General features: G+C 38.9%; 1 protein-coding gene across 6 annotated transcripts in view; it reads right to left on the reverse strand.

Moving 5' to 3' along the window:
• The window catches only part of GOLGB1 (golgin B1), a 64,593-nt gene that overhangs the window by 24,921 nt on the left and 27,536 nt on the right, over nucleotides 1-12,136 (reverse strand). For all 6 annotated transcript variants that reach the window (XM_068982615.1, XM_068982599.1, XM_068982591.1 and 3 more), the window contains 2 exons: nucleotides 4,718-9,915; nucleotides 1,952-3,863 (listed from right to left, as the gene is read on the reverse strand). In XM_068982615.1, coding sequence (XP_068838716.1) covers nucleotides 1,952-3,863; nucleotides 4,718-9,915 — 7,110 coding nt within the window. The remainder of the gene's footprint in view (nucleotides 1-1,951; nucleotides 3,864-4,717; nucleotides 9,916-12,136) is intronic.

A 12,136-nucleotide genomic window follows, 5' to 3' on the forward strand; every position in this document is an offset into this window, starting at 1 on the left:
AGTCAATATCTTGTAATAACCTATAATGAAAAATAATCTCAAAAATAATGTATGTGTATATGTATAAATAAATCACCTTGCTGCGCACCTAAAACATTGTAAGTCAACTGTACTTCAATAAATATATATATATTAAGAAAAAAACAAATAAATAAAAAATGCTTTGGCTTGTAAATACCCAGCAGACAAAAAGGTATTAATAGAACAGGGGTTAAGAGATAGAAAGTTTAGTCCCTAGTATTTACAAAAGCTAAAAATAGTAAAGCAACTCACTGAATAAAACATAGCTAATTCAGAATCTATCCTAACAGCTTTCAGGAAAAAGATTTTGACCTAGAAGATAATCAACACCTGGATAAATCAGCAGTCCCCAACATTTTGGCACCAGGGACCAGTTTCATGGAAGACACTTTTCCACGACCGGGGGCGGGGTGGAATGGGGATGGTTTGGGGATGATTCAAGCACATTACATTTATTGTGCACTTTTTTTCTAATCTCATGACACTGCTAACCTGACAGGAGATACCGGTCTGCGCCTGGAGGCTGGGGACCTCTGCTATAAATTATATACGAGGTATATACAGTCCTGAAGAAAACTTTTTGCATTTGCATTCTGAAAACGATGACAAAAGGTTAAGCTCCTAGAACAAAGTCAGCTAAATTGAAACGATTTTAAAAATAAAAATAAATATGCCTAAATTGTATTAATGTCAAAATTGTAGCTGAAAAGGGAGGCTTTGTTCAGATTACACAAGGGAAAAAAGATTGTCTATAAATATTCAGTATTAAATGTAATATGAATGAACACACTACCTACCAAGAAAAAAAATCTGCATAAGACTTTACAGTTTAGGAGAAATGATTTCTTCCCCCTGGGCTAATGGTGGCTTAGATGGTAAAACATCTGCCCGCAATGCGGGAGACCTGGGTTTGATCCCAGGGTTGGAAAGATCCCCTGGAGAAGGAAATGGCAACCCACTCCAGTACTCCTGCCTTGAAAATCCCACGGATGGAGGAGCCTAGTAGGCTACAGTCCATGGGGTCACAGAGAGTCGGACATGACTGAGCAACTTCACTTTCACTTTCAATCTTAAAAACTAGAATTTTCATATTCTGGATTTAAAGATAGAAAATTTAGACTTTTGAAGCTCAATTTATTGCCCATTTGAGTATATGGCCTAGACAGAGTTAAGAAACTGTCATGAAAGTGAAAAGAATAATGTCACAAAGTAGAATCCTGATAGCCTGGCTGGGCTCATACAGTTCTAGTTTTGCCTCTAAATTTTGATAATCTGCAAGTTTTCAGGAAAAAAAAAAAAAAAGACCTGGATTAAACTATGGGATCCTCCTAAAAGCAGTAAAAATTTAACACTGGAGATCTTATCTTTCTCTAAGATTGAAAAAAAAAAAGTTGGCTATATAAAGGGAAGTGGGAAAATGATTCAGTCTGCAAATAAAGCTTTACTAAATAGTCATGTAAAATTATTTAAATTAATCCCTTTTAGATTTAACTTTTTTTTGACAAATTAGGGTTGCTTTTAGAAAAGTACAAAATAAGCTGACTCCTCTTTACCCTTAATTCTACCAGACTCTACTAAACTATCAGTGTAAAAAGGCACTTAAGTGATCCCAATACTTTCATTCAATTAAACTATGACAAATTCTGAAATCATCTGTGCGTATGTGTGTGTGTGTGTGTATGTATAAAATATATAAAACAGCTTTCCATCTCTTAGTCCTTTTGTGACCCATGGTGAGTTCTGTGCAAAGGAAATCTGATTTTTTTTAAACAGCAATGGCAGATTTAAAGTAATTTAAATAATGTTTATCATCCCAGAACACCAAGTTAACATGAATAAAAACTTTTACCATTTTCTGTAAAAATGAAAATCAATTTAAAGAAAGTTTCAAAAACTCTCAGAAGACTGGAAAGAGAAGCTAAACACTCACTAGTCGGTCCCGGTCATTTTGGAGTGATGACATAGCTTTTTTTAAACTCTGTACTTCAGCAGGGCTGGTTGCAGGTGGGGCTGCGGACCTCTGCCTCCCGTCCTCTGACTTGCGTAATTTCTCCAGTTCACTCAACAGGCGATCTCTCTCATTCTGCAGGCTGGCCATAGCCTTGGAAAAGGACTGCACTTGGTTGTAAGAATCTTCCAGTTGTGACGACAAGTGAAGCAGTTGCTCATCTTTGGACAGAAGCTGCTGGTTAAGTTTCTCAAGGTGAGGCAAGCTGTTATCCTCAGTGGAAATCACTGGAAATGCAGCTTTAGAAACAAGAATGTCTCTCTCCCTGCTTAAGAGGCCCTGTTCTCTCAGCTGTGCCAGCTCCTTCAGACTGGCCTCATATTTCCTTTTCAGTTCCTCAAGTTCCTCATGCGCCTGATCTCTACTGTTTTGTAGGGAACTCATTGACCTTCCAAAAGACTGGATTTGTGCTGTGAGATCTTTATTTTCTTTGGTGACCACGAGTAACTTCTGTTCCATCTCCACCAGATCTCTTGCTAGCTCCGCCACCCTCTCTTCTGCTGTCTCAGTTTCATTGCGCATTATCCCTGCATCGTGATGAAGATGCTTTAATTCTTTCTTCAGTTTGTCTTCAATTTCACCTACCTTCTCGGCAGCTTCCTTCTGAACATGAACCAATTCCTCTTCCAGTTCCATAACTCTCTTCTGAGAGGAAGAAAGGACAGTACTTAACTTCTGTACCTCTTCTTCTTTGGCTTTTAATTGGGCCTGAAATATTCCTAGAGTACCTTCTTCTTGCAAGGCTGTCAACTGTTTCTTTACTTGTGATAGAGAGACTTTCAAGCTCTCAGTCTCTTTAGCTAAATCTTGTTTCTCCTCCTGGAGGGCAAGAGAGGACCTCTGCAGCTCCTCCCTTGCTTCCTCAGACTCCTTGAGCTTTGCTTCTAATTTAGCATATTCACCTTTCAGCTCCTTGACCTGCTGAAGCTGAGCTTCAAGGAGCTGCTTTTGCTGACAGTCTTTCTTTGACAACACTTGGTTCAGGTCTTCTCTATACTGGATCAGCTCTGCATTGAGCTTGGCATTCTCAGAATTAAGGTCATCCATATGACTTCTCAAGCTTCGGATTTCCTCCTTCAGCTTATTATTCTCAGTAGCAGCATCTTGAATGAGTTGGTCTTTTTCCAAGATCACAGAGAGATGTCGTTCTTCCAGCTGTTGGTAGTCACTGACTATGCGGTCTCGGTCATCCTGGAGAGAAGACATGGATTTAACGAAGGAATTCAACTGAGCCTTCTGCTGCAAGTTCTCCTTTTTCATGTTTTTCAGCGTTTCCATAAGCTGATTGGTTCTGTCAACAGCTTTTTTGTTCTCCTCTTCTAAGACAGTGTTCTCCTCTTCCTCCTGGGATAGCAGATTTTCCAGTTCTTTAATTTCTTTATCATGCTGCTGATGCAGTTCAGCCACGGCCACTTGGACTGCCTGTTCCTTGGCAGAAAGCAGGCTTATAATCTTCTGCTCCTTCATGTTTATTTCTTCATGCAGCCTACTGGTCAGTTGCCTGGCGGCCTGAAGATCAGTCTCCAGCTGCTCATAACTGAACTTACAATCCTGGATATCAGCCTCTTTCTGCTTTATGATCCCTTCCAAATTTTCTTTATTTTCCTTAAATTTTTCTAGAGAGTTATTTAAATCAGTTGACTGGTCTCTGAGAATCTTCAGTTCTGATTCCAACTTAGCTAAATCATCCTGAGAACTACGGTATAGATTTTGAGTCTCTTCGAGCTGGGACAAAAGTTCTCTGTTTTCTCCTTGCAGAGTATCACAGACCTTCTGCTGAATCTGGACCTCTGTCTGAGCTCTGGATTCCCACATTTGTTTGTCATGCTCAAGCCTAGGGAAAAAAAGGTCATTAATTACAGATTTCAATGGAAAAGTACATGATGCCTAAGAAATACAACAGGTACTCAGATCTACAAATGAATAAACATTGATAACTGAAAGTGTTTTTAATAAAGAAGTATCAGTTCTACGAATGTTCTGTATTAAAGGTATATTGCATCTAAGAATTTATATAAAAATAAACTCCAAAGTCTGTTGTTAATTTAGTGACATGAGTTTGGATACTCTGAAGAGTGCCCCCAATTTTGTACTTGGTTCTAGATAAGCTGTTGTCTGGCCCCCGAATGAAATAATCTTGGTATGAGAGGCAAATGAGGAAACCTGTCTCTGAGCAGAGGGATTCTACTAAAAATGAAAGAGTCTAGTGTGGGGACGCTGTTAGTTCTTGAACTAAAGTGATACAAAATTGGAGTTTGAGGAAAATAACTCCAGCAGGCATATGCAATATAAACTGATGTGGAATATGGGGAAGAGAAAAGAGGAGATAATTTCAGAGGCTAAGGCAGTAGTTTGAGAGTATAGAAATTTATACTATGGTAAAAATTCAGAGATGGGTAAGGACAGTAGAAATGAAAATGAAAAGAAAGGAAAAAGTCTAAGAGATCTCTCAACAGAAAAATGGGTAGAGAACTAAATGTGAATTTTTCACGCCAAGACAAGTTGTAGCAGAAAGTCATTTGCAAAAAAACAGAGAGACAGTGAGACAGAAGTGAGAGGGAATATATCTTCTGGGGTGAAATTTAGACCAAAATTAGTCCCATAATATTAAAGGGAATGGAAATAGTTTATGACTTCCTTTGTCTTCAATTTCCTTTGGAAGAGCTAAAAGAGTTATTATTCATTTACCTGGAAATGTTGATCTTCAGTTCCTCCATATGGATGGACATCTGCCTAAGCTGATCCTTTAGAACACTGCAATTCTCCTCTTTAAGTCTAATTTCTTCTTCTTTGGTCTGAATAGCGTCACTAAACTTCCTCTCCCACTTTTTGGCTTCATCTATCACCCTGTCCCGATCATCCTGGAGGGAAGACATGCTCTTAGTGAAAGCTGCCAGCTGGGCCACAGTACTATCCAGGTTTTCCTGAAGTTGCTTAACTTCCTTGTCTTTCTTGTTCAAAGTGACCTGAATCTCTCCAAATGTCTCTTCCAAGTGGACCTTTTCTCTACACAAAGCGTCCAGTTTCTCTTGCATATTCTTCTTCTCTTTCAGGTGTTTCTCCTCTACTTGCTCCAGTCTTCGCTCAAGATCTTCATCCTTTTGTTTCATTTGGCTTTTAATGGATTCTTTATTTGACTGAAGCTCCTTTTTCAACTTGAGATTGTCTGCTAGGACCCTTGCTGCTTCACTTTGAGTGTCATCTAGCAGTACTTTGAAGCTAGCTAATTCTGATTCTGCCTTCTTGCAGTGTTCATTGGCTTGAGCCAGATTTTCTTTGGTTACTTCCAAATCTTTTTGGGACTCAGTCTGAACAAATTCTAGAGCCTTAACAGTTCTCTCCAGAGCACTGATTTTCTCTTGGTACCTAATACAGTCTGTCTGCAGCTGCTTTACTTCTTGCTGTTTTTCTTTGAGCAGCTCCTGAAGTTCCTTCGTGTGGCTTTTATTGCCAGGTCCTTTCTGAGCACCTTGTATTTTCTCCATATATTCCTTTCGTATTTCTGATTCCACCTTAGTTTTCTCCTTGACTAACTGTTGCTTTTCTTCTTCCAATTCACTCACACACTTTTTAAGGTTCTGCATTTCGGATTCTAGTAGCTCATTTTTGATCTGGGCATCTGTAACATCCTGATAATAATTCCCAATGCTTCCATTAAGTTCTGCTAATTGATTCATAAGCCTCTCTTCCAAGTCATCTTTCTCTTCTTCTGCTGTCTCCTTTAACTTGGTAACTCTGGCAAGTTCTTCTTGGGTTTGCTGATTTAATAGGTTTATTTTGGTTACTTCTTCCTGAAGCATTTTTAGTTCACCATCCTTTGCTGCTATTTGACTCAGTAAAGTATCTCTCTCGTTTTCTAAATTCTGGCTAAAGTCCTGGTCTTTCTGCTTGCCTTCCTCTAATTCAGTGATTCTTTCTTTGAGCTGATCAATCTGCTGAAGGTAGTTATTAATTTCATCATGTAAGCTGACATTCTCACATATGTCAGGCTTGGCACTGTTCTCTGATAGAGTGGATTCTAAATTTTCAGGCCTTGTGTTCATACCTGGGGAGTCTTGCTCCTCAGCCTCACCTGGAGCAGAAGGGGTTGCCTCTTCAGTGACAGCCAGCTGGTTGTCATGCTTCTCAGTGGGCTCCAGGCTAGCTTGTTTGGATACATTATCTTCTATCTGATGCTTTAAATGTTGAACCTCTTCACTTAAAGAGTCCTTTTCTGCCTTTAAGGCCTCAAACTCCTTAGAGAGGGTTTTATATTCTGTTTTGACCCTTTCCAGCTCCTCCTTCATGTTGGAATTGGAAGAAAGAAGTGCTTCCATACTATCTTTAGATGTATCTCCTGCAGGATGTACCTCTCCTCTAAGCCGTTCATTCTCTTCTTCCAACTCTAGGATTTTCTGCTGTTTAGATTTAGCAAACTTTCTCATCTTTTCTTTCATCTCCTCCATTTCCTGTTCAGCTTCCTGTAACTGCTTTTCTGTTTCTTTCTTGTTTGCTTCTGTGCTTCTTAACTTGCCATAAAGTTCCTGCTTCTCCTGCCTCACAGTTTCCACTACATGCTGAATTCTTTCTGCCTCATTACTAACATTCTCATAGGACTGCAGAAGAATTTCATATTCCTTTTGCAACTCTTGGTGTTTCTCTTGCCACTCAGTGCTTTCTGCAATCTTGGAACATTTCAAAGATTCAATTTCCTTCGTTAAGTTTTCCTTGTCTTCAGTAAGACCCTCCAGTGCTAATTTCAGACTTTCACAAGAACCACTGAGACTTTGATTTTCCATTAAAGATCTGTCCACTTCTGCAATGAGTTTGTCTCTTTCTTCCTGAAGAAGAGCTAACTTTCCTAAGAATACATCTTTTTCTCTATTTTGAGCAGAAACTTGGTTTTCCACACCTGCCAGAGACTTAGTGAGATGCTCAATGGTGTCTCTGGCCAAAGACAGCTCCTCCTGGAGACCTTTGTTTTCTTTTAGTGCTTCCTTTCGGGAAATGAGGGCAGCTTGCAGTTTCCTCTGTATTTGCTGTTTTGCTTTACTTTCTTCTCCGGTCTCTTCTGGTTTCTGCTTCAGTTCGCAAAGCTCCACCTGGAACTGCTTTATCTTCTCATCATGTTCTTTGGCTTGCATTTGCAGCTGTGTATGCAGTGCCTTTACTAAATCCTCTTGTTCTGTTATCTCCGTTTGTACTTTAGTAAGGGCTGTTTCCTTTTCACTAAGCAGTCCAGAAAGGTATCTAACTTCTTCTTCCTTTTTGCTTATGAGTTTTTGCAGTTCATCTAGTTCAGGCTTCAATTCTCTTAACTGCTCTAATCCAGCGATCTCTAGTTGACTGCTTTCCAGTTTTTGCCTCAGGGTTTCTGCGTGGGCTTCAGCTTCACAGGACTCTGCCTTCAGACTCTGGATTTCTAAATCCTGTTTATTTATCTGCTCTTGTAACTGAAATACCTCTTCTGATTTTTTAGTCAGCTCATTTATTGTAGAGTTAACCTTTAACTCTAACTCTTCTTTCTCAGCCTCTATTTCTTTCAGCTGGGTCTTAATCTGGGCAATAGCAGTATTGCCCTGCAGAGCATTCGTATCTCCAAGATGAGAAGGCCAGTCTAGGTGCAAGTCAGACTCTGAAACAGATTGAACAGGCTGCTGGTTTGTGGCTTTGAATAAAGGTTCTTCTAAACCTTGAGTGGGAGAGCCTGATTCCTGCTGGCCACTGCCTGGGAGTTTTCTGTCCATAGATTCCTGTACTTGAATCTGCAGTTGTTTTAGTTGGTCCCCAATGTTCTCATTTTCCTTGCTTTGCTCATCAAACTGTTCTTGCAAGCGATTATAGTCATCCTTCTGTTGCTTTAGCTCCTCCCTAAGATGTCTTTCTTTCTCCTGTGCCTTTTTTAGAATCACCTTGCGAGAGGTTAATACTTCCTGTAGCTTCTTTTGAAGTTGCTCCTTTTCTTTTTCAAGGTCCACTATTTTTCCTTCCAGTTCTGGTTTCCAGTGTTCTCCACTGCCTGCACCAAGCGGACTGATGGCCACTGCTTCTTTCACAGGTGCTGCTGAGTCTCCATCACCTGCATCCTTGTTACCTGTGGTTAACTTCTGGATGATTGCTTGGTTTTCAATGACTTCTGCTTGGAGCAGATCTATCTGGTTTGTCTTCTCCTGTAAATTCTGATTCATCTGTTTGACCACAGCCTGTAACTGTTCTTCTATTGCTGCCTTTTCTTCCAAATCCTTCCTAATGTGCTCTAGTTCCATTTCCTTCTCAGATATTATCTGTTTTAAAGACATTTCTATTTCTTGGCACTTAGAAGTCACACATTTTTCTAAGTCTTCTTTGCTTTCTTTATCTTCTTCCACTTCCCTCGTCTCACTCTCATGGAGTAGGATCGCTTTGCTGGGTTCATCTTTCACTTTGGCCAATTCCTCTTCTAATCTACTGACTTTCTGTAGAAGTTCCTTTCTATTAATAAGAGCAGCCTGGAGCTTTCTCTTTCTCTGCTCACTTTCTTTCTTTACAAGGTCTAATTCACGTTGAAGTTCTTCTTTACTTATTAGCCCTGCTGGGCTCAACTCATCAAAATTCTGTTTAATGCTGGAAACAATTTCTTTATCTTCTTCCATCTGCTCTTTTTTGGTCTCTTCAGCTCTGGATAATAAATTCAGCTGTTCTTTAAGAGTCTTTATTTCAACCCCAAGAGAAAATTTCTCTTCATTAAGCTGAACCATTTTCTCCGTCATACTAAAGCTGATTTCTGTCACTTGCTGATCCTTCTCCTCAATGGTCTGTTGGAGTATTTCCACATCTTTCTTTTTTTCTAGTAAGAGCTGATCCATTTTTGCTATTTCAAGTTCCTTCTGTGAAAGGGCCTGTGAAAGTTCTTCCACCTTATTTGAGACCTCCCTCTCACGTTCTGCCCCCTCAAGCACTTCACTTTCCTTCCTCTGCAGCTGGCTCTGCAGGCTTTTGATCAAAGTACTCTGCTCAGAAAACTGAACCTGCACACCATCAAGTTCATTCTGTAAGACTTCAATCTTCACATCTTTAGATTTGGCTTCTATGGTGAGGCTGTGGATCTGTTCAGTGAGCAAGTCATGATGAGCAGTCTGATTTTCATAGTCAAGTCTTCTTTGCGTTTCTGCTTCTGCAAGGCTCACTTCTAGTTGCTGTACCTGAGCCCTCAGTTCCGTTACCACACAAAGTTCCTTCATCTGAGCAAGAAGCTGGTCTCTTTCTTCAGACAAAGCAGTGAAAGCATTGTTGGTGTTTTCAGCATTTTTCTTAAACTCTTCAATCAGCTGGGTTAGGATGCCTATTTCCTTAGCTTTCTCATCTAAATTTTTCTCATAGATTTCTTCTGCTTTATGAAGGTTTATCTCAAGCTCCAAAACTTGACCTTTTAGTCTTTCCAATTCATCCTGGTGACACTGACAAATACCTGGGACAGCAGAAGAGGGTTTATCATCATCGTCCTGCTTGGCTGATTTTAATTCCACTCCGGTGTAATTTAAAGGTATTTCCTCAGATGGTCTACGCTGGTGTTCGGGGCTCATCTGCTCTTCTTTCTCAGTTGTTGTGAGACTGTTCTCTTTATCTGGCGTCGGTGGAAAATGCTGCCCTGTATCTTCAAGCAACACTGTCATTTTAACTGGAGGTATTCCTTCACTCTCTAACTGTTTCATTTCTTTTTGATCAAGGAACTCAGGGTCACCTTCTGCCCTTTTGCCTTGAAGCTGCATCTTAAGAAATGCAATCTCCTCTTGAGCTTCTTTCATTTCCAGCAATAAAACAGATAGTTCTTTATGCTTCTGAGTAAATGTGTTCTCCAGGGCATCTTGTCCACTTTCCTCAGCAGAAAAACTGCTTTTGTTGAGCCTGGTAATATCAACCATGTTCACCTGTTTTTTTTTAAAAAAAAAAAGAAAGAAAGAAAGAAAACACCTCAATCAAATGTTTTATAGGAAAGAGCCTAACTAAAAACTGGTATTTTGTGCATTTTACAAAACCGAAAACATTTCCATCCAAATGTTCCTACCACAAAACTGCTAAATATTTTTAAAATCAGTTTTTATTTCCCAACTTGGACCCCTGAGGGCATCCAGTCAATCCTACACTGAAGTCAAGTCATATGCATAAAACCTAAGGAAACCTGGGACTCATTTTCTAAATATTCCTCGCTTGGGAAACTTTTTTTTCAGATTAAAACTGCTTATTTCTCCTAAGAACTACTTACAAATAAAAAGCGAAGCAAGAAGTAAATTTTTGTTTCATCTCATGCCAAGAAGGAAGTTACAGGATTCCTTTTCCTAAACTATCTATTGGAATAGGAAGTATTAGATAAGATAGCTATTAACAGACAAAGAGATTATTAGACAAGTTGATTAAGATAAAGTACCAGGATAAAATAATCAAAGAAGAGTTCTGTTGGAGCTTGGGAAGAAATTACAGACCCATCTGACAAAATATTAACCAAGTTACTATTACAAAGCTTACTGTATTAGGCTGTTCAATCCATATAAATTATTTCTATAATTGTCTTCCTGGGACAAAACCAGTGAATTTCATGGTAAATTTAGTATTTTATTAAATAAGTTTGGGGACCATATACATAATAAAATATCCATCTTTGTCAACAGCAGCTTTTCTCCCCCCTCCCCCCCAAAAAATTCCAACTTGATACAAAGGAAAAAAACAAACAAATCAGGGGATTGTCAAACAATGTGGTGGCCAAGAGCACAAGCTCTGCAGCCTAGCTGCCAAAGTTCACATCTCTGCCATTCACTAGCAGAAGCTGGCACATAGTAAGTCCTCAATGAATACTACCTATTATCTTGGTATCATATTCAGCCACTGAGTAAAAGAAAAGAAATCATTACTTTAGAACTATATATTATTCTACAGGAAGTTATTATCTCATCATTTTTCATTAGCACTTCTAATCTTTTAAAATTCTTCACTCTCTGCAATACTTATACTCACATTTCTAGAAACCAAAACTGGACAGACATTTTTTTTAGCAGAGGAAAAGTTCCTTTATAATTTCTTCATGTCACATTATTATTTATCCATTCCTACATACATGAAAAATCTAATATAGTCAGGGCATCACTTTTGCCAGAAGATGGAAATATAACTAACTCCTTTTTCTGGTCTCTCTCATATCCTAAGTATTCTTATTTCCTCTTTACTAACTATCTGTCATGCCACGTCACTCACTCTCTTCCTTTCCAACTCTCATTCTCTGCTGCTCCCTATCCTATCTATAGAGTTCAATTAACTTTGGCTTGATTTTTTTTTTTTTTTAAGTCAATGTTATACATCAGAGAGTAGAAACTGGAAACCTTTGCTCTTTCTGGCCACTCTCGCTTTTCCTTCTAGTACTAGTCTTCCCCTTTAGACCGTGCTTACATTTTCTATGGACCCTTTCTATTCACTCTCTCTTATCCCAAGGAATTATCTTAGTCACGCTTTCTTTTACAATTTCTGTGGAGCTTTTTTTCCCTTCCTTTTCCGCTGTTTCCTGTTTGTTCTCCCTTCTGGATATTTTGTTTTTCTTAATAGATTCCCATATTTCTTATCTGCTCTTCCATTTTGAGTTATGTTTTCACTAGACATTAATTGCTAAGCATCTTAAAACATTAAGCATCTCCTTGGCTAAACAAAATTAATTTTTCACTACTAAACTCTCATAATTTGTCAGTAACCATATAATGTTAAAATTATTTTCAAAATTTAGTCCACTTTTCACAATTTTGTGAACAGAACATCATCTGAAAACGTAACTGAATGTAAATGTGGAAGTTAACTTTATGCCTCAACATGGTTAGCCTACAATACTGAGATAATTGGTCAAACATTACTCCCAATGTTCTGTTGAGGTATTTTTAGATAGTTAAGATTTAAACCAGCAGACTCTGAGTAAAGCAGGCTGCTCTCCATAATGTGGATGGGCTTCACCTAAGTGGTTAAAGGCCATAACCAAAAAAAGATGGCCCTCCTCCAAAAAGAAGAAATTCTGCCTGCAGACTATCTTCAGATTCAAACTGCAACTTCTCTGGGTCTCCATTGTGCTAGCCTACCCTGCAATTTTGAATTTGTCAGCCTCCACAATTACATGAG

Source organism: Capricornis sumatraensis, chromosome 1 (genome assembly GCF_032405125.1).
Source record: "Capricornis sumatraensis isolate serow.1 chromosome 1, serow.2, whole genome shotgun sequence".
Classification (NCBI taxonomy): Eukaryota; Metazoa; Chordata; class Mammalia; order Artiodactyla; family Bovidae; genus Capricornis; species Capricornis sumatraensis.